The sequence below is a fragment of the Vipera berus genome (assembly GCF_964194415.1).
Source record: "Vipera berus genome assembly, chromosome: W".
NCBI lineage: Eukaryota > Metazoa > Chordata > Lepidosauria > Squamata > Viperidae > Vipera > Vipera berus.
Window position 1 is genome coordinate 68,014,528 of NC_138210.1, and position 27,390 is coordinate 68,041,917.

General features: G+C 44.1%; 2 protein-coding genes across 3 annotated transcripts in view; one reads left to right on the forward strand and one right to left on the reverse strand.

Annotated features, from left to right (window-relative positions):
- Positions 1 to 4,949: 4,949 nt before the first annotated feature.
- LOC308676808 (zinc finger HIT domain-containing protein 1) lies at positions 4,950 to 12,147 on the reverse strand. Of its 2 annotated transcripts, none has more exons than XM_081342837.1 (5): positions 11,834 to 12,147; positions 9,545 to 9,715; positions 8,224 to 8,303; positions 7,714 to 7,886; positions 4,950 to 5,125 (listed from the first exon to the last, which is right to left on the reverse strand). In XM_081342837.1, exons 1-5 carry the CDS (start codon positions 11,853 to 11,855, stop codon positions 5,104 to 5,106), a joined length of 468 nt encoding a protein of 155 aa, XP_081198963.1. In that variant the 5' UTR covers positions 11,856 to 12,147; the 3' UTR covers positions 4,950 to 5,103. The 2 variants fall into 2 exon arrangements, with proteins under 2 accessions (XP_081198963.1, XP_081198964.1); XM_081342838.1 differs by having other exon boundaries at positions 7,714 to 7,883; positions 11,834 to 12,146.
- A 4,608-nt stretch (positions 12,148 to 16,755) lies between these two features.
- The window catches only part of LOC308676023 (multifunctional procollagen lysine hydroxylase and glycosyltransferase LH3-like), a 51,939-nt gene continuing 41,304 nt past the window's right edge, over positions 16,756 to 27,390 (forward strand). Inside the window, exon 1 of the mRNA XM_081341726.1 lies at positions 16,756 to 17,078. Coding sequence (XP_081197852.1) covers positions 16,973 to 17,078 — 106 coding nt within the window. The 5' untranslated portion in view covers positions 16,756 to 16,972. The remainder of the gene's footprint in view (positions 17,079 to 27,390) is intronic.

The following is a 27,390-nucleotide window of genomic DNA, read 5'->3' on the forward strand; positions in this document are numbered from 1 at the left end:
TCTTGCACTGTTGGACTCAGATTGGGAGTCTTAGGGCTCAATATGTGCAATTTGAGAAAATGTAATAGCCTGGCTTGCATAGTGGCTAACCTTAGTTGGACATCACTAACCTCGAAGAACTGAACGAAGAGCTAAGGCAGGAAAACAACCCTTGAAAACGAGCAGCCAGTGGTTATGTACTGAGGCAAACCATGGCTGTGAAGAATTTTGGGAGGCATGTGCAAATCTGACTGGAAGCTCAAAGTGACATCCAACATTTTAAAATAATTGGCACAGAATATTGGAAACTATAAATTTATTTTCCACTTAACAATTTTTTTACCCTGACTTTTAGAACTTTATGGGTTGGAAGCTCCCCTTTTGGAAGCCATTGCAGGGATTTTTTTCTCCTTGCCTCCATTAGTGCCTTCCCCCACTTTTTGGGGGGGGGGCTTTACAGTTTAAAGCTTGTTTACCAAGTCTCCCTAACCAGATCAATTTTAATCTTATGTCAGTAAGTGTGTCATTCACACACTTATGGCACAAAGGGGGGATTTGTGGAAAGTCAGCCCCCGTCCAGAGAGGAAAATATTAAAGAGGCGGAAAAGCATGCCCATGTTTTATTTATAGCCCCAAGTCTCTCCCCCCCCCCAGCAGAAACCAGCTCTGTAGAAATAATCCAGGAAGATTGGAGGCCCCCAGCTAGAAGCTTAGGAAGACAAAGACACCTAAAATCTACATACCCCACCCAAACTCTAAGACAGGACATAATACGATTAACACAGAGATGCCAAAGGGCACACTCAGACTCATGTCAAAGTTCATGCCACAGGAACAACTCCAAACAAAAGGCTCCAGAGGGTATAAAAACCCACTCCCTACATGTGCTCTCTCTTTTTTCTTCCAGAGCCATCTTTCTGTCTGGCTTTCCTCTTCAATAAACTGCAACCTTCTTTCTAAAGCAGTCGCCATGTTGTTTATTCCCAGCTTGGACTGAACCATGATGAAGACTTTTCCTTCAACATAACTGAGGATCTTGATTTTTATCAATGCAGATGTGGTTGTTCCAGTCCTGCCTCTCTTGAGGAATCAAAAGAAAACGAGAAATGGAAGAAAATATATTCAATTCAGGCTGTTGACATTCACTGAAAAACCCTTGTAAAGCTGTAAATTAGGCTTTGGCCTTCATTGTGCTCAGGATATGGGTCTTTAGTAGACAATCACAATCGCAATGGCAATTAGACTTATATAGCTCTTCACTGTGTCACCAGATTCTTGCTCTCATGTAATCTGCAAGCAATGTTTTAAAATATTCCATGCATTTTAAATTCTAAAGGTTATTCTTTGTCCCATGCTTCTTCCTGGGATGATAATCCTCACTACCATTGCATTTTGTTGCTTAGTATGTGCCTGTTCACAATTATGACCGTTTCAGCATTCCCACGGTCACGTGTTCAAAATTTGGGCATTTGGCAACCGTCATGTATTTATGATAGTTGCATTGTCCCGGGGTCATTTCTATGCTATCCAGCTGGCGTCTGACAAGCAAAGTCAATGGGGGAAGCCAGATTCAATTAATGACCATATGATTCACTTAACAGCTGCACTGATTCGCTTAACAATGGTGGCAAAAAAGTAAAAAAAAATGGAGCAAAATTCTGTTAAAAACTGTCTTGATTAGGAATGGAAATTGTGGTCACAAGTCACGAGCCACCTGTATGCACCCTAAAAAATGCCAAAGTGAGACATTATTTTCTCCTTCTGCAGAAAGTAAGTGTTTTTAGGAAATATGCAATCTTGAGGCTACGTTCCTTAACTCAGCGAGGTCCTCTAAACCATCTTCTGATATTAAAGGTAAAGGTTCCCCCGCACACGCGTGCTATTCGTTTCCAACTCTAGGGGCCGGTGCTCATCTCCCTTTCAAAGCCAAAGAGCCAGCGCTTGTCCGAGGATGTCTCCATGGTCATGTGGCCGGCATGACTAGACGCCAAAGGCGCACGGAACGCTGTTACCTTCCCACCGTAGTGGTCCCTATTTTTCTACTTGCATTTTTAGATGCTTTTGAACTGCTAGGTTGGCAGAAGCTGGGACGAGTAACAGGCGCTCACTCTGTTATGCGGCACTCAGGATTTGACCCGCCAAACTGCCGACCATCTGATCGACAAGCTCAGCGTCCTAACCCACTGAGCCACCGCGTCCCTTCTGATATTACACATCATTTAAACTTGGAAGGAAAAAAACCATCATTTAACTTTACCCAATAAATATTGCTCAGTACCATATGACACTAATGTGTTTGATTTGTGTTTTCCAGCTGAATGAGAATGAAGTCATTTTCCAAAGTGAAAGGTAATAAACCTTGAGGAAAAAACTCAGTTTTATGTTATCTATTGTGTACAGGTAGTCCTCGACTTACAATGATTCATTTAGTGACCATTTGAAGTTACAAGCCACTGAAAACAAGTGTTGTGATTCAGGGTCAGCCTGTGGGTTCGGCAGTTGGGTCGGATGACTCAGATGAGGGGGAGGAGGGGGGTGTTGAAGAACTTGCTGATGATGGCTTTGAGGCTCCGCAGAGCCCCCAGCCAGGCCCCTCCCACCTGGTGGAGACCCAGCTGTGTGAGCCTGACAGCGTGGATGAAGATGACCCACAGCTGGCCCTGTTCAAGGACGCCCGACGCAGGAGACAGTCAAGTAGGAGTAAACAGAGGAAGGCAATGGGGCTTCTCGGAAGGAGGGAGAGAGAAGCCACGCCCTGAACTCTTTATAAAGGACTTGTGTGGGGAGGGCTGGTTTGCTGAAAGCAACCGCTCAGATAGTGTTTCAAAGCTCCGGTATCTTGGTTCGTGTCTTGTTTGTTTTTGTAATAGATTTGGCAGACGTATTCCAGCCTCTTGCCGTCTGTAAAGGGGTTGCCTTTTCTGCAAGGCCGGTAGCAGGCTGGTACAGAACAACAAGTGACCTATGACCATTTTTTAACACTTGCAGCTGTTGCAGCAACCCGGTGGTCAAGTGATCCAAAATTCGAATGCTTGGCAACTGGTTCATATTTATGATGGCTGCAGTGTCCCAGGGTCACATGAACACCTTTTGCGATCTTCTCACAAGCAAGGTCAAGGGGGAAACCAGATTCCCTTAACCACCGTGTTACTAATTTAACAACTGCAATGATTCACTTAACTGCGGCAAGGCAGGTCGCAAAATGGGACAAAACTTACTTAACAACTGTTGTGGTCATTAAGTTGAGGACTGTTTGTATGGCTCTGGCTGTCTAACCTATCCGACACTTCTAATATCGTCATCAGTGTTTCTTCTGTTTAGTAAAGAACCTTCTAGAAGAAGTCCTCAAACTCCAAACCAAAACAAAAATACATACCTTTTAGAGATAAGTTGATAAACAGACATGTTTACTGAATAAATTTGTAACTAAATAAAGCTGTGGTGGGGAACTAAGGCCACTTGATGATTTGTGGACCTCAGCTCCCAAAATTCCTGATCCAGCATGGCTGACTCAGGGAATTCTGGGAGTTGAAGTCTACAGATCATAAAAGGGTCATTGTTTCCTACCCCTGAAATAAAGGGAAACAGTGGAAAAGCTAGGAAGAGCTATAGAGTTCTGTTAGTGTATATGTGATGGGTATTTACAAGGTGCAGATAGAACAGAATAACAGAGTTGGAAGGGACTTTGTAGGTCTAGTCCAACCCCCTGCCCAAGCAGGAGTACCTACACCATTTCTGACAGATGGCAGTGCGGTCTCTTCTTGAAAGCCTCCAGTGATGAAGCACCAACAACATCTGAAGGCAGTCTGTTCCATTGCTTGATTGTTCTCACTGTCAGGAAATTTCTCCTGGTTTCCAGGTTGAATCTGTCCTTGATCAGTTTCCATCTATTGTTCCTTCTCTGGCCTTCATGTGTTTTGGAAAATAGATTGACACCACCACCACCCCCCCGCCCTGCAACAGCCCCTCAGATATCGAACACTGCTATCATGTCTGCCCTGGTCCTTCTCTTCACTAAACTAGCCATGCCCAGTTCTGCAACCGTTCTTCATATGTTTTAGTCTCCAGGCCCGTAATCATCTTTGTTGCTCTTCTATGCACTTTCTAGAGTCTTAACATCTTTTTTATAGCGTGGTGGTGAGGGGTGACACGATAGCAGTGTTCCAATATCTCAGGGGCTGCTACAAAGAAGAGGCAGTCAAGCTATTCTCCAAAGCGCCTGAAAGCAGGACAAGAAGCAACAGGTGGAAACTGGTCAAGGAGAGAAGCAACCTGGAACTAAGGAGAAACTTCCTGACGGTTAGAACAATTAACCAGTGGAACAACTTGCCTCCAGAAGTGGTGAATGCTCCAACACTGGACGTTTTTAAGAAGAGACTGGCCAGCCATTTGTCTGAAATGGTATAGGGTTTCGTGCCTGAGCAGGGGGTTGGACTAGATGACCTCCAAGGTCCCTTCCAACTTTATTATTATTATTGTTTACTTTCCAAATTCAATTTCAATGTTTTGTTATTAGCAATATGTTCATCACTACCACATAGTGAAGTTCCCAATTCGTTTTTAACAAAATCAAACCCATAACTCTTTTTATCTAGTTTAATTTTTTCTTTCATTTGTAAGTATGTAAACCAATCACAGACCTGATCTTCTGATTCTAACTTTCCTTAGAAAGTTAGGGGGGGTTGTCACCAAAATTAAAATATATTATTTTACCTTAAGTCCACCAGTCTGGTTTCACTGCCATTTCTTTTCTAAAAAAAAGCTTCTTGGGGTATACCCAAAGAGGCAACTTCATAAATAACCTTGCTTTGTATTTATCCCAAACTCTTAGTATGGCACGTCTAATAAAATGATTGCTGAAATCAACATTTACTTTATCATACCATAAATAACCGTGCCATCCAAATCTTAATTCATGACCTTCTAAATCAAGTAAAAAAAAAAGATTAAAAAGAACGCATGCCACTGACCACAAAACACAAAACATTTTATTACTCAAATGCAAATTACAGTCCTGTTTACACCTCTTCACGGCAGGGAGAATCTATCTATCCTGTGAGGAAGACAACCTGGTTGTTTGAAAGGACCTCTTTATAAGATATTTATAATTCTTCATGGCATAACTCAAACTGTCCACTTCAAGCACCTGAAAGAAGAGAGAACAAAGTTTTAGTAGGCCGCTTAAAACAGGGGTGTCAAACTGCCGGCCCATAGGCCGGACGCGTCACGACAAAACTGCGCCCACCCCATTGCCGTCAATGGGGAAAAATCTCCGATACGTCGCACGATGTCACGTGATGTCACGAGTTTGACACCCCTGGCTTAAAAGATGAGTCTGTCCATCAGTCAGGCAGTCAGCCAATCAGGCAGGCAGGCAGCCAAACCACCTTTCATATGTTATAACATATGAACATTTTGTGGTTCAGCTTATCTGCAAGTGGTGCATTTTTCATAGTGTTTTGGTTAAAAATTTGCAAATTTAATTTATCTGCAAGTATACACAATAGCAGTTATTTCCCCCATATAGAAATCAATAAAAGGTCTTATGTTTGTTTCGTCTCAGTCTGTGAAATTATATCTTGCCTCCATCCTTGCTTTTACTATTAAGAGTTGGAAGTTTTTGAAGATCAACCTTTACCTGCCTCATATTAAAAGAAAATAAAACCATCACACGTTGCACATACGTTTTTGTGTGTGATTGCCTGCATATTCTCAGAAGAGGCATTAGGATGGCAAAACAACAATACAAACAAAAGGTGGAGAACCATTTAGCGAACAACGATCCGAGGCAAGTATGGCAGGGACTGCAGCACTTAACCAACTATAAGGGCAGCACGAGGAGCATGGCAAACACCGATGCCTCGTTGGCTGAGGAGCTGAATATCTTTTTCGCCCGCTACGAGGTTAAAAGACCAGACCCCGTAGCCTTTGCTGGCCGGCCTTCTGACTCTCAGCCACTCACCCTGTGTGAACACCAAGTGAGAGCTGTATTGAAGACTGTGAATCCCAGCAAAGCCGCAGGCCCAGATGGGGTGCTGGGGATAGTGGTCAGGAATTGTGCCGATCAATTAGCAGGGGTCCTGACAAGGATTTTTAACATCTCCTTGAAAACGGCATGTGTACCATCGTGCTTGAAAGCAGCTACCATTGGCCCAGTCCCCAAGAAAACTGCAGTTGAGTGCCTGAATGACTACAGACCTATTGCATTAACGTCTGTAGTCATGAAATGCTTCGAAAGATTGGTTCTCCAACATCTTAGGACATGCCTCCCACTGGACTTTGATAAACATCAATTTGCCTACAGGGGAAATAGGTTGATAGACGATGCCATAGCTACTGCTTTACACTCTGTAGCAAGTCATCTCAAGAAGCCTGGAAGTTACGTCAGGATGCTTTTTGTTGACTACAGCTCGACTTTCAACACCATTTTGCCGAGTATTCTCATCGAGAAGCTGACTGACTTGAAATTCTCCCCCGCCATCTGCGATTGGATTCAAGACTTTCTTAGGGATCGGTTACAAACAGTGAGGGTCGGGTATGCTTTGTCCACCCCCCTGAAGCTTTGCACCGGCACGCCACAGGGCTGTGTGCTTAGCCCCTACCTGTACTCTTTATACACTTATGATTGTGTATCATCTGACCCATCCACTGCGATAATCAAGTTCGCAGATGATACAACTGTGGTGGGTCTTATTACAGGTGGGGATGAGACAGCATATAGGGCGGAGGTACAAAAACTATCCATATGGTGTAGTAACAACAACTTGCACCTAAACATCGGCAAGACGAAAGAGATGGTGTTAGGCTTCCGGAGAAAAAAGGAGGAACCTGCCCCACTTCACATCGGAGAGAACTGTGTAGAGAGAGTTTCCTCCTTTAAATTTCTGGGAGTCTACCTCTGTGAAGATCTGACCTGGAAAGTTAACACAACTCAGGTGGCTAGAAAGGCCCAACAGAGGCTTCACTTTCTTAGGGTCTTGCGGAAGAACAGGGTAGAACAACAGCTAATGACCCTCTTTTACCGGTCTACTATAGAGAGCGTCCTCTCATATGGTATTGTGGTTTGGTATGCTGGTCTGACAGCCACAGATAGGAAAGTATTGCAGAGGGTAGTGAGCACAGCACAAGACATTGTGGGCTGTTCCCTGACACCACTGGATGACATCGCCAGGGCTCGTTGCCTTGGAAGAGTGAGGAAGATTCTCAGGGATGACTCACACCCTGGACGGCAACTCTTTACTCTCCTACCATCCGGTAGGAGATATAGGAATATAGCCAGCCGTACCAACAGGCTGAAAAATAGCTTTTATCCGTGGGCTGTTAGGCTTTTAAATGGGACATAATCTTATGCAGAATTGACTTGGGAGGCCGGTGTGTGGTGTAGTTGGTTAACATAGTGTGGTGGGATGGAGGGTTTATTGTCACTGTGTGTTGGGGGGAGAGAGCACGGGGGGAGGCTCAGCTAATCTCAATGTACACATGTTTTACTTTGACAATAAAGGTTTATTATTATTAATTATTATTATTGTTATTATTATTATTGTTGTTGTTGTTGTTGTATTATTATTATTATTATTATTATTATTATTATTATTATTATTATTATTATTATTATTATTATTTTCCTAAATTGCATCTGGCTCAAACATAGGAACCAACCATTTTTATTAACAGACCTTGATTATTTGCCTAGAAACAACGCATAATCATCCCACGTGACTAGAGAAGGCTTACCGAGTTTCATGATGTGTTCCCAAACATTTGACACAGCAGTAGCGGGCGCCGCAAGAAACACATGTGTAATTTGACGGGAAGCCACAAACTGTGCAGAAATGACGTTGCGGCAAATTGGAAGGGGGCGCACACGCTGTCAGGTAATTGGGCCCTTCACTTGTGTTGAGGTTCTGCTAGAAGTCAAAGAAAGAAACTCAGTGGTTTGGATCTTACTCCAAGGATAGAGGACAATCTAACAGAATACCAGAGTTGGAAGGGCCCTTGGAGATCTTCTAGTCCAACCCCCTGCTCAGGCAGGAAACCCTATACGATTTCAGACAAATGATTGCCCAGTCTCTTTTTAAAAACCTTCAGGCACACATATGTACTTAACTTTGTACAATTGCTAAACGAGGACTATCTGTACCCAAATAAGCATCGTTATAATACTAAGAAAAAATAAGAGTTGATACACCCTGTGCCTGCCCCATTTTTTGTTAAGAAAAAAAAAGAGAGAGAGCGAGAGAAGACCTGTTCTTCTAACAATGCCTGGAAATTTTTACGGAAACGCAGCTTGAAATGATCTCCACGGGTTTTTTTCTTCTTTTTACCTGTAAATAAAAGACAAAGAAAGGAAAACACAAATTACAGATGGGGTCAAATGCCTTTTAGCCTCAGTAGACATCAAACAAAAGGGACGCGGTGGCTCAGTGGGTTAGGACGCTGAGCCTGTCCATCAGATGGTCGGCAGTTTGGCGGGTCGAATCCCGAGTGCCGCGTAACAGAGTGAGCGCGTTACTCGTCCCAGCTTCTGCCAACCTAGCAGTTCGAAAGCACATAGAAATGCAAGTAGAAAAATAAGGACCACTACGGTGGGAAGGTAACAGCGCTCCGTGAGCCTTTGGCGTCTAGTCATGCCGGCCACGTGACCACGGAGACGTCCTCGGACAAGCGCTGGCTCTTCGGCTTTGAAACGGAGATGAGCACCGGCCCCTAGAGTCGGAAACGACTAGCACGCACGTGCGGGGGAACCTTTACCTTTACCTTTTAGACATCAAACCCAACAATAAAGGAAGGTTATGAAGTTTGGGATTTTGTTAATTTAAGATAGGGGGTGTCCTACTTTTGTAGGCAAGTGTTGAGTTTTGTAGAAGCTGCCACAAAATGGCAATCCTGGTGTGTGTGTTTGTGTGGCCAGGAAGCAAACTTCAAATCTGCAGAAGAGTAAGGAGGGAAATGAAAAGAGGTTTCCTTATTAAATTGAGAGAGTCGGGGTTCTCAGTGACCAATTAAATATTAGCTCTTTGCTTCCGACAAAGAGATCTCTATTTTCCAAAAAAAACCCCAACCTGGCAATGCCTAGAAAACTACAAAAATACACAAAATCCCTATTCGCAAACCTAGACACAAAATACATTCTCACCACGTACAAACCAAGGAATGTACTTATGGAGGGATGTTCAGAGGGGAAAACAGTCAAAATAGGTAAAAAGAGATGCTTTAATGACATGTTTGTAGCCACCATCTTGACTTGTCCCCCCTCCTTGGGGGACACATCTCTACTTGTGCGCGTAAGCATATATTTATGTATATACATGTGTATATATTTGCAGACAAACATATATGTATGCATGTGCTCACACAAACAAACCAGGCGAAATAAGTCAAACAAATCAAATCAGGTCATCTGTTAGCTAAGAAAGAAAAGGAAGTCAAGGAAAGTTAAGAGAGAGTGAAATCAAAGGAAAGTGAAATCAAATGAGAATGAAATCTGGGGAAAGTGAAATTGTGTGACAATGAAATAAAAGAAAAATGAAATCCAAGGGATTTCCTGCCCAGCACAAAAACTCACCTGTTTCGGCATCATCATCAAACTGAGGCAAGCGCTTCACCAGCTGTGGCATATTGGCATGGGGGTCATCCTGGAAATTGTCATTTTCCAGGGCTTCTAATTGACGGTTGAGACGGCGTTGGCGGGTGGCCCGGTCTAAAATACGCCTCTGGTTGGGGTCCTGGGATCTTGCTGAGAAAGAAGAAAGAGGAATGACGCCAAGTCAGATTGAGTCAACCACGTTGCCTTCAAGGAGGTCAGCTGGCATCTGCCAATGGGGCAATGTTCCCAGCTGGCAAAGGGCACTTCCAATCTCCTAATGCACATGCTCCAATTACTTTAAGCCAAGGGTGAGCAATTAATTTTCCTGAGGGATCACATGAAAAACTAGCAGTGTTGCGGAGAGCCAAACCAATAGAGCCATACACTGGTTTACATTTGATTTCTAATTTCCGATTTACCTCATGTGAGCCAAATAGAGAGCGCCAAAGGGCCTGGTGTGGTCCTGGAGCCATAAAATGCCCAGGTCTGCCTAAGGCCACATGCATCTCCGTTGAAACACCTGAGATCATCCTGCCAACATTTGGCAGCAAAATGGCTGAACTGCATCAGTTTTCCTGCCTGTTTTTCATGTTTGGCAACAGCATTAAAGATGAGCACTCCTGTTCCTACCTTAACCCTTAACCCCCAGCCCCAATACTTTCACCCAATGGCCAATAAACAGCCCAAGATCTGTTGTGTGCCTCTCAACAATACAATGTGATTTTAATTTTGGCTTTAGTGTGCTGTGTGAACCCACTGTTACTGCCCAGCATGGTTAAGAACATGAAATATTCCATCCATTTCTTTAGCTGGTCCACGTATTTCTTAGACGTCATGAGCATATATTTTCTCTGGTTTGCAAGGCCCAGTTTATTACTCCTTAGGGCACTTAATAAACCCAGTCGTGCCTTCTGCACCCTTTATGAACTATCTGTAAATGTGGATGACTCATTCTTTTATATAAATATAAAACAAGCCATGAATGTGTGAATTCATTTACGAGAGATCTTTGGTGCTCTCTGAGCTTGGTTGTTTTCTTGCAGATGGTTCATCATCCATACTAGATAATATCATCAGTCATGAAACCCCTGCAAGAAAACAACCAAGCTCAGACTGCACCAAAGACCCCTCATTTCAATCCTGAGCTACAAATATTCTCCTTTAATTCCATGATATTTCCTTATATAAACGTAATGGTTGGATATGTTGTGCAAGTGCTCCCTCCAGTGCCAAGACAGAGCATCTGAAGGTGATTTTCAGGTCTATGAGCTTATTCTTCCTCTTACAGGTAGCTGGTAGGTAAAATGAGAACCCAGATTGTTGGGGGCAATAAGCTGACTTTGTAATAATGCCGCTTGGGGGGGGCGAAAGCCCTAATAAGCAGGCATATACATAGAATGAAGGCTATTGCTAAGCACATTGGTTTGTGCTTAAATTGTAAGCCGCCCTGAGTCTTCGGAGAAGGGCGGGATATAAATGGGATTAAAATAAATAAATAAATAAATATACGTAGTCCTCAACTTACGACAACTGAGCCCAAAATTTCAGTTGCTAAGCAAGACATTTGTTAAGTGAGTTTTGCCCCATTTTACAACATTTTCTCCCAGGAATCATCTAATGGAACATCCCTTCCCAGACCAGGCAGAGTGCCAGTGCATTTGGGAACCAGAGTCCCCAAACTGGTCTTCCAATCTCAACCTAATCATCTACATCAAGTTTCTAAGCATCTTAGTCTTGTACGAAATATGAGGAAGGGAAATGTTGGCGGGTATTAAAATCCAGGTAGTCTTTGATTTATGACCACAGTTGAGTCCAGAATTTATGTTGCCAAGTGAGACATTTATTCAATGAGTTTTGCCTCATTTTACAACCTTTCTTGCCCACAGATGTTAAAATGAATCACTGAGTTGGTAAGTTAGTAAGCAGGTTGTTAAGTGAATCTGGCTTCCTCTTATTGACTTTGTCAGGTCGCAAAAGCAGATCACACAACCTTGGAACACAGCGACGGTCCTAAGTCCGAACCAATTGCCACACATCTGAATTTTGATCCCCTGATCATGGGGCTGCCTCAAAGGTCCTCACGGTGAAAAAACGGTTCTGAAGTCACTATTTTTCAGTCCGCTTCTCACTTTGAACGGTCACTAGACGGACTGCTGTAACTCGAGGACTACCTGCATGCTTTATTTTCCTCCGCAAAATAAAATTGTCCCAGTCAACCTTTGCATCTATCAACAAGCCCCCCCTCCGCTTCTCCCCAATCCAAAATACCTGAAATTTTCTTTTCCACCATTCTGCCAGCCAGATAAGGAGACGCAGCGCCCCCGTCGAGTTTTCCTGATATTTCTGATCTAAACTCGCCTTGTTTCTCTCCACTCCGCCTTTCCAAGCTGCAAAAACCTTTGTACTGCAGAGATGACAAGGCACTGAGCAAAGATAGTCAGGCTTTAGCGCCCTCAATATACAGCATTTATTTATTATACGTCTAAGGACGCACCATCCAGCTTCAACCTGCAAACGAGCGCCATGTTAGTAGAGGCATAGGGACTTCCGCCTGCGCTACCAGGACACGCCCACTAAGAAACGTCACGACGGCTTTCCTCGCCGAGAATGTTTTGTTAGCAGAGGCAGAAAAATTTTGCTCCCCTGGGTCCTATACTCCGCCGAGTTCGAAATAAGTTCTATTTAGGCCAGGGGTCTCCGAACTCGGCAATTTGAAGACTTTTTGACTTCAACTCCCAGAATTCCTGGCTGAGGAATTCTAGGAATTGAAGTCCACACAAAAAAAAAAAAAATTGCAGAGTTTGGGGCCCCCTGATTTAGGCGACGGCGGAGAGCAGAGTTTCATTTCAACCCGTGTTTCTCAGTCTCGTCCACTTTTAAGAAAGCGGGTCTTCAACCTGTTCAAGCAGGCTGGCTGAGGAATTCTGGGAGTTGAAGTCCACCCGTTTTAAAGTTTGCAAAGCTGAGAAATGCTTGTGTAAAAGTCCCAAAGGTGTTTTTGCATGAGGCAACTGGACTTTCTTTGTTTAAAAGGATTCCCATTCAGCCTCTGCAATTGCTTCCAGCATTTAGAGTTGCGGTGCTAATGCAAATTCTATAGGAACCATTCTTCCGAGCATGTGCAGAGTGCATTACACATAAACATGGACACAGACATACAGAACAGTGGAATTAAAAAATGGAAAGGATTATCCCCATGAAAGATAGTTCTGAATTTGGGCAATGATATTACTTATACTAATGCAAAGTTGGATATTATGATGATGATTACTATTATTGTTATTCTCTGCATCTATTTTTTTGATTGGACTACAGTAGCAGGGGTTTCGGTTTTTATTGCATTTCTTTAAAACCTGGACCTATTTCATCCCAAATAATGTTGAACCATTATTCTTGAAAATAATGAAACCAAGGAGAGAAGTGTGAGATTTAAAAACCCAAAATTTGATACTCACAACTCAAAGACAAGTCTGGTTAACAAAAACAAAGATTTATTGAAAAGAAATTGAAGATAATAAAGAAAATAATAAAGAAAGAAAGCGTTTGCAAACGCTTAGACCCTTCCCAAATTGGATTGGGTTCAAAGAGCCCGCTGAGCAAGTTTCAAAACAGGCATTTATACTTTCTTTTCTTGATACATGCCCCCCTAAGAAACTTAAGTTAGTCTTTGAAGTCATTCACATTCTAAAAGATCTTCTTTGAACTTTTACATCCAAAAGACTTATTGTAACAACTTCCTTACATCCCTTACTACATTATCTTGTTTTACTCACCACCTTGAGATGTTCCTAACCTTTTTAACATTTCAAAAGAGCTTTGTTGATTACCATGTGTGAATTCTCTGTCTAAGCAGGAAATAGATGGCCCCACATCTTAGTGTTACATTTGATACAATTCATTGGTGTTACATTTGGTGTTACATTTGGTACCATTTATAAAAGAATAGTAGGGACATGGTGGCTCAGTGGGTTAGGATGCTGAGCTTGTCGATCAGAAGGTTGGCAGTTTGGCGGGTCGAATCCTGAGTGCCGCGTAGCAGAGTGAGCGCCTGTTACTCGTCCCAGCTTCTGCCAACCTAGAAGTTCGAAAGCACGTAAAAATGCAAGTAGAAAAATAGGGACCACTACGGTGGGAAGGTAACAGCGTTCCGTGCGCCTTTGGCGTCTAGTCATGACCGGCCACATGACCACGGAGACGTCCTCGGACAAGCGCTGGCTCTTCGGCTTTGAAACGGAGATGAGCACCGGCCCCTAGAGTCGGAAATGACTAGCACGCATGTGCGGGGAAACCTTTACATTTACCTTATAAAAGAATAACCTTTATTTATTTTCCTTTAGAAGCAACCTAAAAATAAGGAGAAACTTCCTAACAGTGAGAACTATTAACCTGTGGAACAAATTGCCTTCAGAAATTGTGAGTGCCCTAACACTGGAAGAAGAGACTGGACAGCCCTCTATCAGAAATAGTACAGTCTCCTGCAAGAGAAGGGGGTTGGACTAGATAACCTCCAAGGTCCCTTCCAGCTTTATTACTGTTACTGTTACCTGTCTTATCCTTCTACGTCAAATTACCAAGATCACGGAGTTACTATGTTTATTTTTATTTTAATTCCATTTATATCCCGCCCTTCTCCGAAGACTCAGGGCGGCTTACAAGCTTAGCAGTAGCCTTCATTCCATGTATATGCCTGCTTATTAGGGCTTTCACACACACCCCAAGCGGCATTATTACAAAGTCAGCTTATTGCCCCCAACAATCTGGGTCCTCATTTTACCTACCTCGGAAGGATGGAAGGCTGAGTAAACCTTGAGCCTGGTGGGATGCGAACCTGCACTAATTGCAGGCAGCTGGTGTTACTTAAGGAGGCATTAGCCCACTGCTCCACCAAGGCTCAGTTTACCAATTCATCAACTGGTTACAGTAAAAAAATAACTGTTTCGCAAGCAAAGCACCAATTTCTTGCAAACCTTTACTTCATCCTGAAAAAATAGTCATGGTAAATATTTGCATTTTCTGCCAGGGACAGGTCGTTCTAGATTGATGGGATTTCCTGTCAAAGAAGCAATCCAAGAATCAGCGTCACACGTTCCTAATATTTACGAGCAAAGAAGGGAAAAGCGGAGTTCAACAATGTCTCTCATTTGAACCATCGGTCTTTCCATTTTTTTCTTTTTCATTTTCCAAACGAAGGCTTTTTTTTTTTTTTGCACATCTGGCAAGTTCGCATGCCTTTTTTTCCTACCCAAATAACTAGCCCAGGGGTAGGCAACCTTGGTTCCTTTAGAACTCATGGACTTCAACTCCCAGAATTCCTGAGCCAGCATGGCTCAGCTTGGAAACCTCTCCCTTTCCCCTCAGCATGGCTGGCTCAGGAATTCTGGGAGTTGAAGTCCACGAGTCATAAAAGAGCCGAGGTTGCCTACCCCTGAACTAGCCTGATCTCTTTTAGATTTTTTTTATACTTTGCGGCTAAAGGATCAAATTTGCATTTGAGCTGAGGTTTGTTTTTGTTTCATCTTCTGGCATTAAAAGATATTCATTTCGCCGGGACCTAAAAACCTGGCTCTTTGAGCTATCTGGTCTGGACTGAGGGGTTTTAATGTTTTTAAATTGTGATTTTAATTTTTGGGGGGCTAGACTTAATTTTATTTTATTTTAATTTTATATTGTATTGTTTTTAAATTTTGCCTTGTAAACCGCCCTGAGTCCTTCGGGAGTAGGGCGGTATATAAACCAAATAAATAAATAAATAAATAAATAAATAAATAAATAAATAAATAAATAAATATGTAAATTTTTAGATTGCTAACAAAGAATTAAAGGGAGACTGATATGCATTTCAAACTTATTTGTTTTCATCAGTCAGCCAGAACCTTCTGAGATTCAAACCTGGGCTGATTGCACATTAGGCAGTTGTTTTTACCTCTAGGCCGCAAGCTCTATCTCACTTTGTTAGCTGAGAAGCAAGGGAGATATGTGTTAAATGCTTGTTAAGTATTTAGATTACCTTGCTAGGCCCCAAACATGGGACAAATCTTTATTTTCCTGTTTCAGCCTAACCGAAGGCCATCGACAGGCAGTAGTCACAACAGTGACAGCTCGTATTTGTGTAAATTTTTAGATTGCTAACAAAGAATTAAAGGGAGACTGATATGCATTTCAAACTTATTTGTTTTCCTCAGTCAGCCATACCCTTCTGAGATTAATAAATATATATGTATATGAGGGACGCGGTGGCTCAGTGGGTTAGGACGCTGAGCTTGTCGATCAGAAGGTCGGCAGTTTGGCAGGTCGAATCCCGAGTGCCGTGTAACAGAGGAAGCGCCTGTTACTCGTCCCAGCTTCTGCCAACCTAGCAGTTCGAAAGCACGTAAAAATGCAAGTAGAAAAATAGGGACCACTACGGTGGGAAGGTAACAGCGTTCCGTGCACCTTTGGTGTCTAGTCATGCTGGCCACATGACCATGGAGACGTCCTCGGACAAGCGCTGGCTCTTCGGCTTTGAAACGGAGATGAGCACCGGCCCCTAGAGTCGGAAACGACTAGCATGCATGCGCGGGGGAACCTTTACCTTTATATGTATATATGTATATATGTATATATTAAGAAGCTACTCCCTATCCTCCCAGGGCTAGGGATCGAGCCGCCGTGCGTGGAAATGCCACGTAACCCTATCCCCACGACCAAAACCAAACAACAAAACCCCGCAACACGCTTCTTTCCCAGCTCCTTTCCCCCCCCCCTCCCGCCCCTTTCCTCAGGTCTCCCAAACTTTCCAGACTCTTCATTGGCTTGCCGAGGGGAGCGGGGTGTGTGTGTGTGGGGGGGAAAAGCTTCCGTCCTGTTCCGATTGGCCAAAGCCTCTCGCGGATTGCGATTGGTGGATGTCAAGGCGTCGAATTCCCATTGAGGAAAAAAAAAAGAGAGAGAGAGAGAGGCGTAAATCAGGGGTCTTCAAACTTGGCCCTTTTATGACTTGTGGACTTCAACTCCCAGAATTCCTCAGCCAGCATGCCTGGCTGAGGAATTCTGGGAGTTGAAGTCCACAAGTCATAAAAGGGCCAAGTTTGAAGACCCCTGGCGTAAATCAAGAATGGAATGCGCGCGGGGTGGGGGGAGGACTTTCTCTTTTTGGCCCGTTTCCCTTTTGATCTCATCCCGCGGGCGGCAGAAGAGAGATTCGCGCGTATTTGGGGGGGAGGGGGAAGGCGGGGAGGATACCCCCACCCATTCCACGCAGGGCTGACCCTGCCCCCCTTTTTTTAGAGGAGGTTCCCCCGGCGATTGGCTTGCGATCGGGAGGAGCTTGCGATCCTTCCAAGCTCCGCCGCTCGCGAGAGCGAACCAAACCCGGGCGGGCCCCCTCAGTCGCTTTCCGCTCCGCTCGGTGCTCGCTCGGCTGCGCTCATGGAGCTGCGAGCGATCCCGACCCTGCGCGCCGCCCTGGCGCTGGCCGCCTTGGTGACGGGCGCCTCTGCGGGCAGCGAAAGCAAGCGGGAGAGCGTGGATCCCGGTAGGAGGGCGCGCAGCGCCGAGGATCGAGCAGGGGGGCGCAAGCTTGGGTGGGTGGGTGGGAGCAGCGGGCTCTGCTAAGCCAGAAAAAGAGGAAGGAGAGAGGGGTTGTGTGCACGGAGCCCTCCGCTTCGGAGTCGGGGAACCGCTTGCCTGGCAAGCTAGGAAACCGCGTCTTAAAACGAGCCCGTTCAGACGAGCCGCACGGTTTTTCGCTCTCCGATTGCAGAAAAGCGGTCTTCTCTTCTAGGATGGTCCGCACAGCCTAGCGCAGGGGTCGGCAACCTCGGCTCTTTTATGACTCGTGGACTTCAACTCCCAGAATTCCTGAGCCAGCTATGCTGGCTCAGGAATTCTGGGAGTTGAAGTCCACGAGTCATAAAAGAGCCGAGGTTGCCGACCCCTGGCCTAGCGCTCCCCGCTGCGGACCGAGGAGAGAACGCAAAACTCGTCTCCCGAGTTCCTATGGGGGGGGGTTTGTCCCTTTATCTCTTGTTTCACTTTAAAAAAAAGCAAAAGCAGAGATGCGGAGGGGGGGGGGTTGGAAGGCGAGGTGGGGCAGGGAAGGACAGTTGATCAGCCCTCCCTACTGGGAGCCCTCCCTACTGGGAAAAAGAGAGAGATCCAGTGCTTTTTTTGTAAAAGAAAAAGGTGCCGGAACTCACACATGTCATACAACCCGCCTTGCCTACCCTACAAGGTTCCATCCAAAAAAAGGTGCCGGAACTCCGTTCTGAGCGTTCTATGAGGAAAAAAAGCCCTGGATAGATCACTGATCCCGGAGCTTTCTAACTACACACGTAGTCCTCGATTTCCATGGCGATGAAGCTCAAAGTGTCTGTTGCTAAGTGAGAAATTTGTTAAAGTGAGTTTTGCCCTCTTTTATGACCTTTCCTGCCACGGTTGTTAAGTGAATCTGGTTTCCCTATTGCAGACATGTCAAACACAAGGCCCGGGAGCTGGATCCGGCCCGCAAAGTGGTTTCATGTGGCCCGCGAAGCCATCCTGGAAACAGGGAGGGAACGGCCCCCACTGCCTTGGCCCTGGCCCAGAGACCCTCCTTCTGCCAGAGACCCTCAGATCTGTCCCACTCCTGCCCGGGCCCCCATAGGCACCCTTGATGCCAACGATGTAGAGCTGGCCAGTGGCATAGCGTGGGGTGTGCAGGGGGGGTCGGCCGCACCGGGCGCAACATCTGGGGGGGCGCGCTCGCACTCGCAGCTCTCTGCCCCTGCCTGGCTCACTCACTCTCTCTCATTGCAGTGCTGGCTGTGCGAATCCAATCCGAGCCGCCGGGTCGCCGCCCACTGTGGAGGGGGGGGTGCCAGGCGTGTGGTGCGGTTAGGGGGCGCAAATTACTTGCCTTGCCCCGGGTGCTGACAACCCACGCTACGCCACTGGAGCTGGCCACGCCCACCCAGTAGGCCATACGCACTCTAGCCACGCCCACCCAGTAGGCCACGCCCACCCTGGCCATGCCCACCCTGCCCCTTGAGGGCAACCGCAATGCTGATGCGGCCCTCAATGAAATTGAGTTTGACACCCCTGCCCTATTGACTTTGCTTGTCGAAACGGGATCACATGACCCCAGGACTTGCGACCATCCTAAATGTGAGTCAGTTGTCAAGTGTCTGAATTTTGATCACGTTACCATGGAGATGCTGCAACAGTCATAAGTGTGAAATACAATAGGTCACTTTTTTCAGTTGTACTGTTGTAACTTCAAAGGGTCACTAAACGAACCGTTGTAAGTCGAGGACTACCAGTATGGGTTTCTCATTCCCCAAATCCTCCCTAACATTCTGGCTGGGGGATTCTGGGAATTAAAGGGCCAATCTGTCTGGAGGGGACCACGTTGCCTCTGCCTGGAGCCTACACATGAATTGGTCACTCTAGACCAGGGCTTTTCACCCATTGTACCACTTTTGGGATATGGCAACATCCAAGTACCACCAGTCACCTAGCAAGGTGTCAAAAACTTAATGACCAAAAAAAAAAAGGAAAAAAGTAATGAAGTACAGGTAGTCCTCGACTTACAACAGTTCTCTTAGTGACTGTTTGAAGTTACAATGGTACTAACAAAAGTGCCCCCCAAGCCACAGCTGAGCAGGACACCTGCCTGCCTGCCCAGTGGCGCTCTTCCTCCTGTCCAAGGTTTTCATTGTTGTGAGCATTTATGTTGAAGATTGGCAGTGGGTGTGGGGTGGGGAGGTGTTTGGTTTTTATTTCCCCCCCCACTCTGCTGGGTGGTTGCAGCAGGTTTTGGTCACTTCACATGACCCTGGGACACTGTGACCGTCATAAATATGAATCAGTTGCCAAGCATCTGAATGTAAATCACAAGACCCTGGAGATGCTGCAACATTCCAGCTGATCGGCACTTCTTCTGGGCTCAGCAGAAGCGCCAGGATCAGCGCCGAGCTCCAGCTGGAGCCTGGCGCTGATCCTGGCGCTTCCGCTGAGCCCTGACAGCCCTGCAGCTCCAGCCGTCTCTCGCTCAGGCTTGTGCATGTTAGGAATTGTTGTGCAGAGGTCTCCTTGTGCTACCAAGGAGTTGCACAGACAAGGAAGGGTATTGAGAGCAGTTAAAGATCACAGTAACCACAAGATACACTGAGTTGTGAAAATAGAAAGTAGTTTACTTTAAGGTGGTGTAAAAATCAAAAATGCACAGTCAAAAATAATCAGTCCAGGTCATACACAAAAATAACAGTCCAAGTACAAATCCTAATACAAAGTCTTCTTACCGGTCCAGAGGTCAATACACAGTTCAGGTTTATCACAGTAGTAAACCAACAGTACAGCAAAACAGTAATAGTAGAGAGCAGTGAATTCAGAGAGAGAGAAGCTACGTTCCTAGCTCCCTTATATGGCCATGAGAACACACACCCATTGGCCAATTGACATCTTAAAGTCACAACATCATGGTTTATATATTTTCAACCCAATATGTAGGCTATCATCATATGCCTAACAGTGCAGTGCTGCCACCAGTTCAGCTCATTTCCCTCCTCCGCTACCACTTTTCTAGGATGATCGCGTACCACCTGCCAGGTGCCAATGTACCACAGGTGGTACCCATACCACTGGTTGAAAAGCCCTGCTCTAGAAAGCTGTTTTGACAAGGCTAGACAATTTGGCCAGCATAAGGTTGAGGGCCTTATTGAATTCAAATACATGCAGTCCTTGACTTACAACAGTACATTTAGCGACCATTCAAAGTTACGATGGCGCTGAAAAAGGGGACTTATAACCGTTTTTCACCGTTATGATCTTTGCACCATCCCTGTGATCGTCTGATCAAAATTCAGATGCTGCTTGGCATCTGTTTCATATTTATGACACAGTTTCCGTGTCCCGGGGTCATGTGTTCCCCTTTTACGACCTTCTGGCAAGCAAAGTCAGTGGAGAAAGCCAGAGTCACTTCACAATTTCACTTGTGACTAACTTATCAACTGCAGTGATTCACTTAACAGCTGTGGCAAGAAAGGTCATAAAATGGGGCAAAGCTCACTTAAATGTCTCGCTTAGCAACAGAAAATTTGGGCTCAATTGTGGTCGTAACTTGAGGACTACCTTTAGTGGGCTGACTCAGAAACCAGGTTAAGTCTGTTAGGTGAACGTAGCCAAACTGCACGTGTCTGAGTTGGCAGAGAGGAAAGAGAACATCCAGAGGTGCATTTGTGGTGTTTTCATCTGCTATTAAGAGAAATATTTTGGGAGCAGCAGAAGTAAAAGGAAGATGGTGGTGGACATCTAACGGGACCTTCTCCAAGAGGTTCCGAAGGAAGCAATTGAGATTTAGAGGTATACTCCTCCTGACTACGGAGGATCCACTTTCTGTCATTATCTCTGCAAAGTGCTGGCCACTGATGAATTTCCTTAAGGACGTTATCATGGAAGTCCCACTTGAATCTGAATCTGCAAAAATAACAGTGCTTGAGCAGGAAGATGGGCTTGCTTCTTCTAACTTTACTGCCAGTCAGCCATCACACAGATACGGTCAGGGCTTTTTTTCTCATAGAACGCTCAGAACGGAGTTCCGGCACCTTTTTTGGATGGAACCTTGTAGGGTAGGCAAGGCGGGTTGTATGACATGTGAGTTCCGGCACCTTTTTCTTTTACAAAAAAAGCACTGGATACGGTGATGCATTTAAGAAAGGGGATGGAGAAGGGAACAAGTCCAACCAGTTAGTAAATCGAGAAGGGTATTTGGGTTAAAATGCTAAAATGCTAAATGTTCAGGGAGGGAGTTTTGGCAGTGTTGATTGGAACATAATTGTGGTTGCTCAGTTGGAGCAGAAAGGGCTGTTTCTGTCAAGCCAATCCGCATCTGTTCTTTAGATTAGAAGATTTAAGGCTGACTTTTAGGATCAGATTTGAACTGAAGCTCAGCTCTGTCTAGTGTTGCTGAAAATTCAGCAAGAGTACAGCTGATTTCTCACAGTGGCGCTGCCACGGAATGTGGCTGTTCGGATTCTTGTTTAAACTCATTTCTTGTGAGTTTCCCGACAAACTATAGTTTCGTGAGATGGGCAAAGGCGGATATGCATAGGGATGTACGTGTGAACCATCAAGAAGGAGAACAAATCTTATTCATTACAAGTAGTCCTTGAATTACAAGCATTCGTTTAGTGACCATTTGAAGTTACAGTGGCCCTGAAAAAAGGGACTTATGACCGCTTATGACACAAACACTTTATTTTATGACATATGACTTAGTCGTAAAATTTACTACTTCAGTTTGAGTTTTAAAATTTAATTTTTGTTCTGTTTTAATGACTTAGTTTATGACTTAAGGACGCTTAAGGACGGTTATAGCATCCCCATGGTCACATGATCAAAATTTGGAGGCTTGGCAACTGGTTCACATTTATGACAGTTGCAGTGTCCTGAGGTCATGCGATCCTCTTTTGTGACCTTCTGACGGTCTAGGCCAGGGGTCAGCAACCTGAAACAGTGAAAGAGCCACTCGGAACCAGTTCCCTCACAAAAAGAAAAACTGGGAGCCGCAAAAAATGTGTGCGCATGCGCGTACATGCATGCATGTGCAGAACATGGTTTGACTGAAGAGTGGAGCCAAGGCGAGATATGCACCTACCCTGCATATTTGAATTGATTGGTTGAACTTTTTTAGTCCCACTTTTTTTTTGGACTGCACATGGCAGAGGACTGGGAGCCGTAGGAGATGGCTGAAAGAGCCGCATGCGGCTCCGGAGCTGTGGGTTGCAGACCTGTGGTCTAGGCTAAGACAATTGGGGAAGCCAGATTTACTTTTCAGTTGTGTTACTAATAACAACTGCAGTGATTCACTTAACCACTGCTGCAAGAGAGGTCATAAAATGGGGCAAAACTCACTTAACAACTGTCTTGCTTAGCAACATAAATTTTTGCTCTTAATTGTGGTCGTAAGTCAAAAACTACTTGTAATCTCTGCGACTGTCATGAGATGAAAGGGGAAAAAATTCAGCGTATCTGGAGAAAGAAAGAAACGGGAACATTCTGCCATATTTTGTCTTTCTTTGCTGATGCTTTGAGAAATATTGTTTAGTAGTGGGAGATCAAAAATTGTGTTCCACTGTGCATGCAGACAGGTGAATGGAAATTGTAGTTTTCATGTATTGATTGGCTAGGCACCAGGTTAGAGATGGTTACTGTTTACAAATTAATTGGTTAAATTTATATTCCATAATACATGTAGTCCTCGACTTACAAGAGTTCATTTAGTGACTGTTCAAAGATACAACATCACTGAAAAAAGTGACTTATGCCACACTTATGACCGCTGCAGCATCCTCGTGATCATGTGATTAAAATTCAAGTGCTTAGCAACTGGTTCATATTTATGACAGTTGTGGGGTCCCGGGGTCATGTGATCCCCTTTTGTGACTCTCTTGACAGGCAAAGTCAATGGGGAAACCAGATTCACTTAACAACCATGTTACTAACTTACTAACCACAGTGATTCACTTAACAACTGTGGCAAGAAAGGTCATAAAATGGGGCAAAATTCACTTAACAAATGTCTTAGCAACATAAATTTGGGGCTCAATTGTGCTCGTAAGTTGAGGACTACCTGTACTCTGATGTCCAATTTTTCCCTGCAACAACAACCTTATGAGGTAGGTTTGGCTGAGAGAGAATGGTTGGCCCAAAGCTTCTGTGTCTGGGTGGACTTGAACCCGAGTCCCCTCAATCCAACATATTCAACCACATTTGCTGTCATTCAACAACCTGTTGAGATCCAACTTTTTGGAAAGGACTTTTTTTTCAGAAAATACTGCAAGGGGATGCAGCATGGTTGAGAAGGTGCTTTAGGAAATGATGTGGTCTGTTCAGGATGTCAATATTCTTGATTACAGTTTCCATGCCAACTTAACAGTACAAACTGAAGGCCCGTGTTGGGGAAGGCTGGTGTGAATTCCACTCCCATTTCCCAGTTTTTGGTCCTTCTGTACCATTTCTGGGGGAACCCAATAGTTCTCCTTCTTTCCAGAGATTAGGAAACACGCTTTTCTATTACGTAGAGCTGAGATGGGGAATGATGGCCCCTTTATGATTTGTGGACTCCAACTCCCAGAGTTCCTGTCAGCATTCTGGCTCAAGAATTCCTGTCAGAATTCTGGCTCAGGAATTCTGGGAGTTGAAGTCCACAGGTCATAAAAGGGCCGTCATTCCCTACCCCTGACATAGAGGTTGGTGTTTGTTCATTTTTTTCAATACAGGTTTCCAGAATTCTAAATGTTTGATGTTTTCTCTGGACTCTTTTATTAGTGAGGTAGAAAAAAAACAGGAATATTGCATTCTAATATTGACGAACTAGATACTAGAACATTAGTTCTCAAGCTTGGCCAATTTATGACATGTGGAATTCTGGGAGTTGAAGTCCACACATCTTAAGATTGTGAAGGTTGAGAAAAACTGAGCCAGAATGTCCAGAAAGAATGAAGATTAGAAAGTAGAAAGTTTTGGCATCCTGATCACATAGTGTTTCCTTTATAAAACTTCCCAGCTTTGCATATGCTATTTAGAAAGTTATCATTTCTTTGAAAGCTGCACGCTACCAAACTAAAGATTACTTTTGAGATGAAAGGCATTTGGATCCTGATTAATATCTCCCTGACTTGGTTGACGGTGTGAATTGAAAGGATGAGCTGCAATGAGGTTTGAGGAAACGCCCCATTGCCAGAAAAGTGATAGGGAGGGTGGTGTTTTGAAAAGGACAAAAGAAGAGGGCGAAATAGTTCTTTCCAATTTTAACAGCTCTGTGATCGCAAACTTAAACCTTTTCCTCTTTGAGCTCTCTGGCCCAGGCTGAGAATTTTAATTTTAGTTTTAATTTTAATTTTAACTGGGGTTTTACTTATGCAGGGACGAATATAATTTTTTAAAATCTGTTTTTAACTTTTGTATCTTTGTTTTTAATCACCTTGTAAACCGCCCTGAGTCCTTCGGGAAAGGGCGGTATATAAATGTAATAAAATAAATAAATAAATAAATTTTGGAAACTACAGATAGACCTACAACACAGTTTGTGTAGTGACAGTTTGAAGTTACAACGGCACTGGAAAAAAGTGACTTATGACTGTTTCTCACACTTAACTCTGTTGCAGTAACCCTATGGTCACGTGATCGAAATTCAGACGCTTGGCAACTGACTCATATTTATGACGGTTGCAGTCTCCCGGGGTCATGTGATCCCCTTTTGCGACCTTGTGACAAGCAAAGTCATTGAGGAAGCCAGATTCACTTAACGACTGTAGTGACTAGCTTAACAACTGCGGTGATTCATTTAACTGGGGCAAGGTCATAAAATGGAGCAAAACTCACTTAACAACTGTCTCATGTAGCAATAGAAATGTTGGGCTCAATCAGGGCTTTTTTTGTCATAGAACGCCCAGAATGGAGTTCCGGCATCTTTTTTGGATGGAACCTTGTAGGGTAGGCAAGGCGGGCTGTATGATGTGTGTGAGTTCCGGCACCTTTTTTTTTTAACAAAAAAAGTACTGGGCTCAATTGTGGTCGTAAATCGAGGACTACCTGTAGTTATATATTAGATTTACCATGCCTTGATTTCATGTTGATTTAACACTGCCGAAAGCCTAGATCGTATTGGTTTGCAGCCTGAAAACCAACCTGCAGATAGGTTGCACTTTTTCCTAATTTCTCTCTGAATGTGTTTTAAATCTGACTTTTTTGACAAAAGCGAGGGGAACAGGACTGGATGGTTTTGATTAGTGTACACTAATGGAAAGTAGCATGCTTCAGTATTGTTGGTCATCTGTTTCCAATCCTGTCTGTCTTAGTGCTTCTTTGAACTCTTCTCAACATTTGAATATAATCCTGCTTTTTTTTGGGGGGGGAATCATGCAAATTGCACACCAGGCTGGGCAAAGCAGGCTTAAAAATGGACAGTTCTCCACTTAATATTCCAAATTGCTAAATGTCTTCTCCTTCTGCCCTTCCCCCCTCCTTTCATATACCGTAATTATTTCTACTGACATTACTCAATAGGCTAAACGACTCTCAACTTCCCTTTTTGTGAAAACTTCTTCTGTTTGCAAGAGGGAGTTCACTGTCTGGGGAAGACAGCTGTCCGGCTCTGGAAAAAAAACCAGCTTTTTCCAACCAACACGTAGGCTGCATTCCAGCTTGAAAGAAATGCTATTTGGCTGGGGTGCTGTTGGAGGATGGTTTAAAAGGGAGGTTGTCCAGTTCTGTGAAAGTACGAAGCTGACCTTAGCTGATCTCCAGGGTGGAACTGGAGCTGCAGAGCAATTGCAGGGTTTTAGGACTTTGGAAAGTTGAAAGAATTCTCAGTGGTAAAGAACGTCTCGGATGGTTTCCAGGAAAACACTAGAGATGCCTCCATGAAGTCATCAGGAATCAATGGTGAACTCAAGGAACAAGTTCAGAACTGACAGGTTTAAAGGTTCAGGCTGGTTTGGACTGCCCAGAATGCCCCATTAGATCGTGGGATCTATGCACTTAAAAATAGATGTAGGGGGCATTGGAGTCCTTTCTATTGTCCTTGAATACCTCCCCAAATTATAACAAGAGTTCTTTTGATGTTCCTTGGCTGTTCCACCTCTCCTTCTTTCTTTAGGAGGTTCAGGAGAAAGCAAGGCTGGCTGTGGATCTCTGGAAGCCCCTTGTAATAAATACACTTAGCCTCTTTTTCTTTCTGGAATGTGGCACAACCTATTTGGCCATTTCATCCACAGCTCTGTTCTGATCCCTGTGCATATTCCAATTTTCAAGTAATGTCCATAGTGTGGAAACCAAGCCAAGAAATATTTGTGGGGTCCTTTGGTGCTCTATGAGCTTACTGGTTTTCTTGCAGACTGCGTTGATGACGTTAGCTAGTTTGGTAGTGAAATGTCTGCAAGAAAACCACCAAGCTCAGAGAGGACTAAGGACCCCACAAGTTTAATCCCGAGCTAAAACTGCTTCCTTTTTTTCTGTAAAGAAACACTTGCATAACAACACCTCACTAGTTTTTACACTTCCGTCTCCTCTCAGATTTGCTCACCATCCATTTCTTTGCTTCTTAAGATTCTTGAGCGCTGAATGGGACCTTCCTAGCTTCTTCCTGATTGGACATTTTCCCCCCACTTTAATCCCACTACTGAATTTTGTGTTCAACCTGGATAAACATAGCATTTTATATACAGTATACTGCTCAAAAAAAATAAAGGGAACACTTAAACAACACAACATACTGTATTTAGTAGTAGGATGTCTTATCTTATGTTCCCTTTATTTATTTTTTTAGCAGTATATAATAGGTTCTGGAATTCTTTGCCACTGGCAGACACGAATCTCAAACTTTTCCAAGAGAGAAAAACGGTGGCTTAAAAAGTTTGCCAGAGAAACTTTGCAATGGGTTGGTTGGCTGTCAAGAAACAACATGGTGGTGGCCAAAACGGGAAAGCCTTACCCAGAAATCGTTTTGTTGTGTTTGGAATAACTTCTCTGGTCCAAAGTAATTCATTCTTGACAACCACAAACCTGCCCCTTAACAAAACCAAGGATCCTTCAGTTTCCATGAGGTAATACTTTTTTTTTTAATCTGCAAAGACAAAAATAGGGCAACGCAAGGGTGTATTTTTAAAACCAGATGCTAATTTTGAAAATGGAAATCGTACTGTTGTTCTGGGGGCTTTGCAAATCAGCAGGTGACTTCTTGCATCAACAGAGGTTTGATGTTTGGGGCTAGCCTTCCCCTGGTGGAAAAAGGATAGGATAGAAATAGAAATAGAAATAGAAATAGAATAGAATAGAATAGAATAGAATAGAATAGAATAGAATAG

Coding starts and splice junctions, on each gene's coding strand:
- LOC308676808 (XM_081342837.1), bottom strand. CDS start 11,855: ATGGTGGAAAAGAAAATTTCAG. Junction 9,716..11,833: donor GGTGGAAAAGAAAATTTCAG/GTATTTTGGATT, acceptor CTTCTTTCTCAG/CAAGATCCCAGGACCCCAAC. Junction 7,887..8,223: donor AGGCATTGTTAGAAGAACAG/GTCTTCTCTCGC, acceptor TTTGACTTCTAG/CAGAACCTCAACACAAGTGA.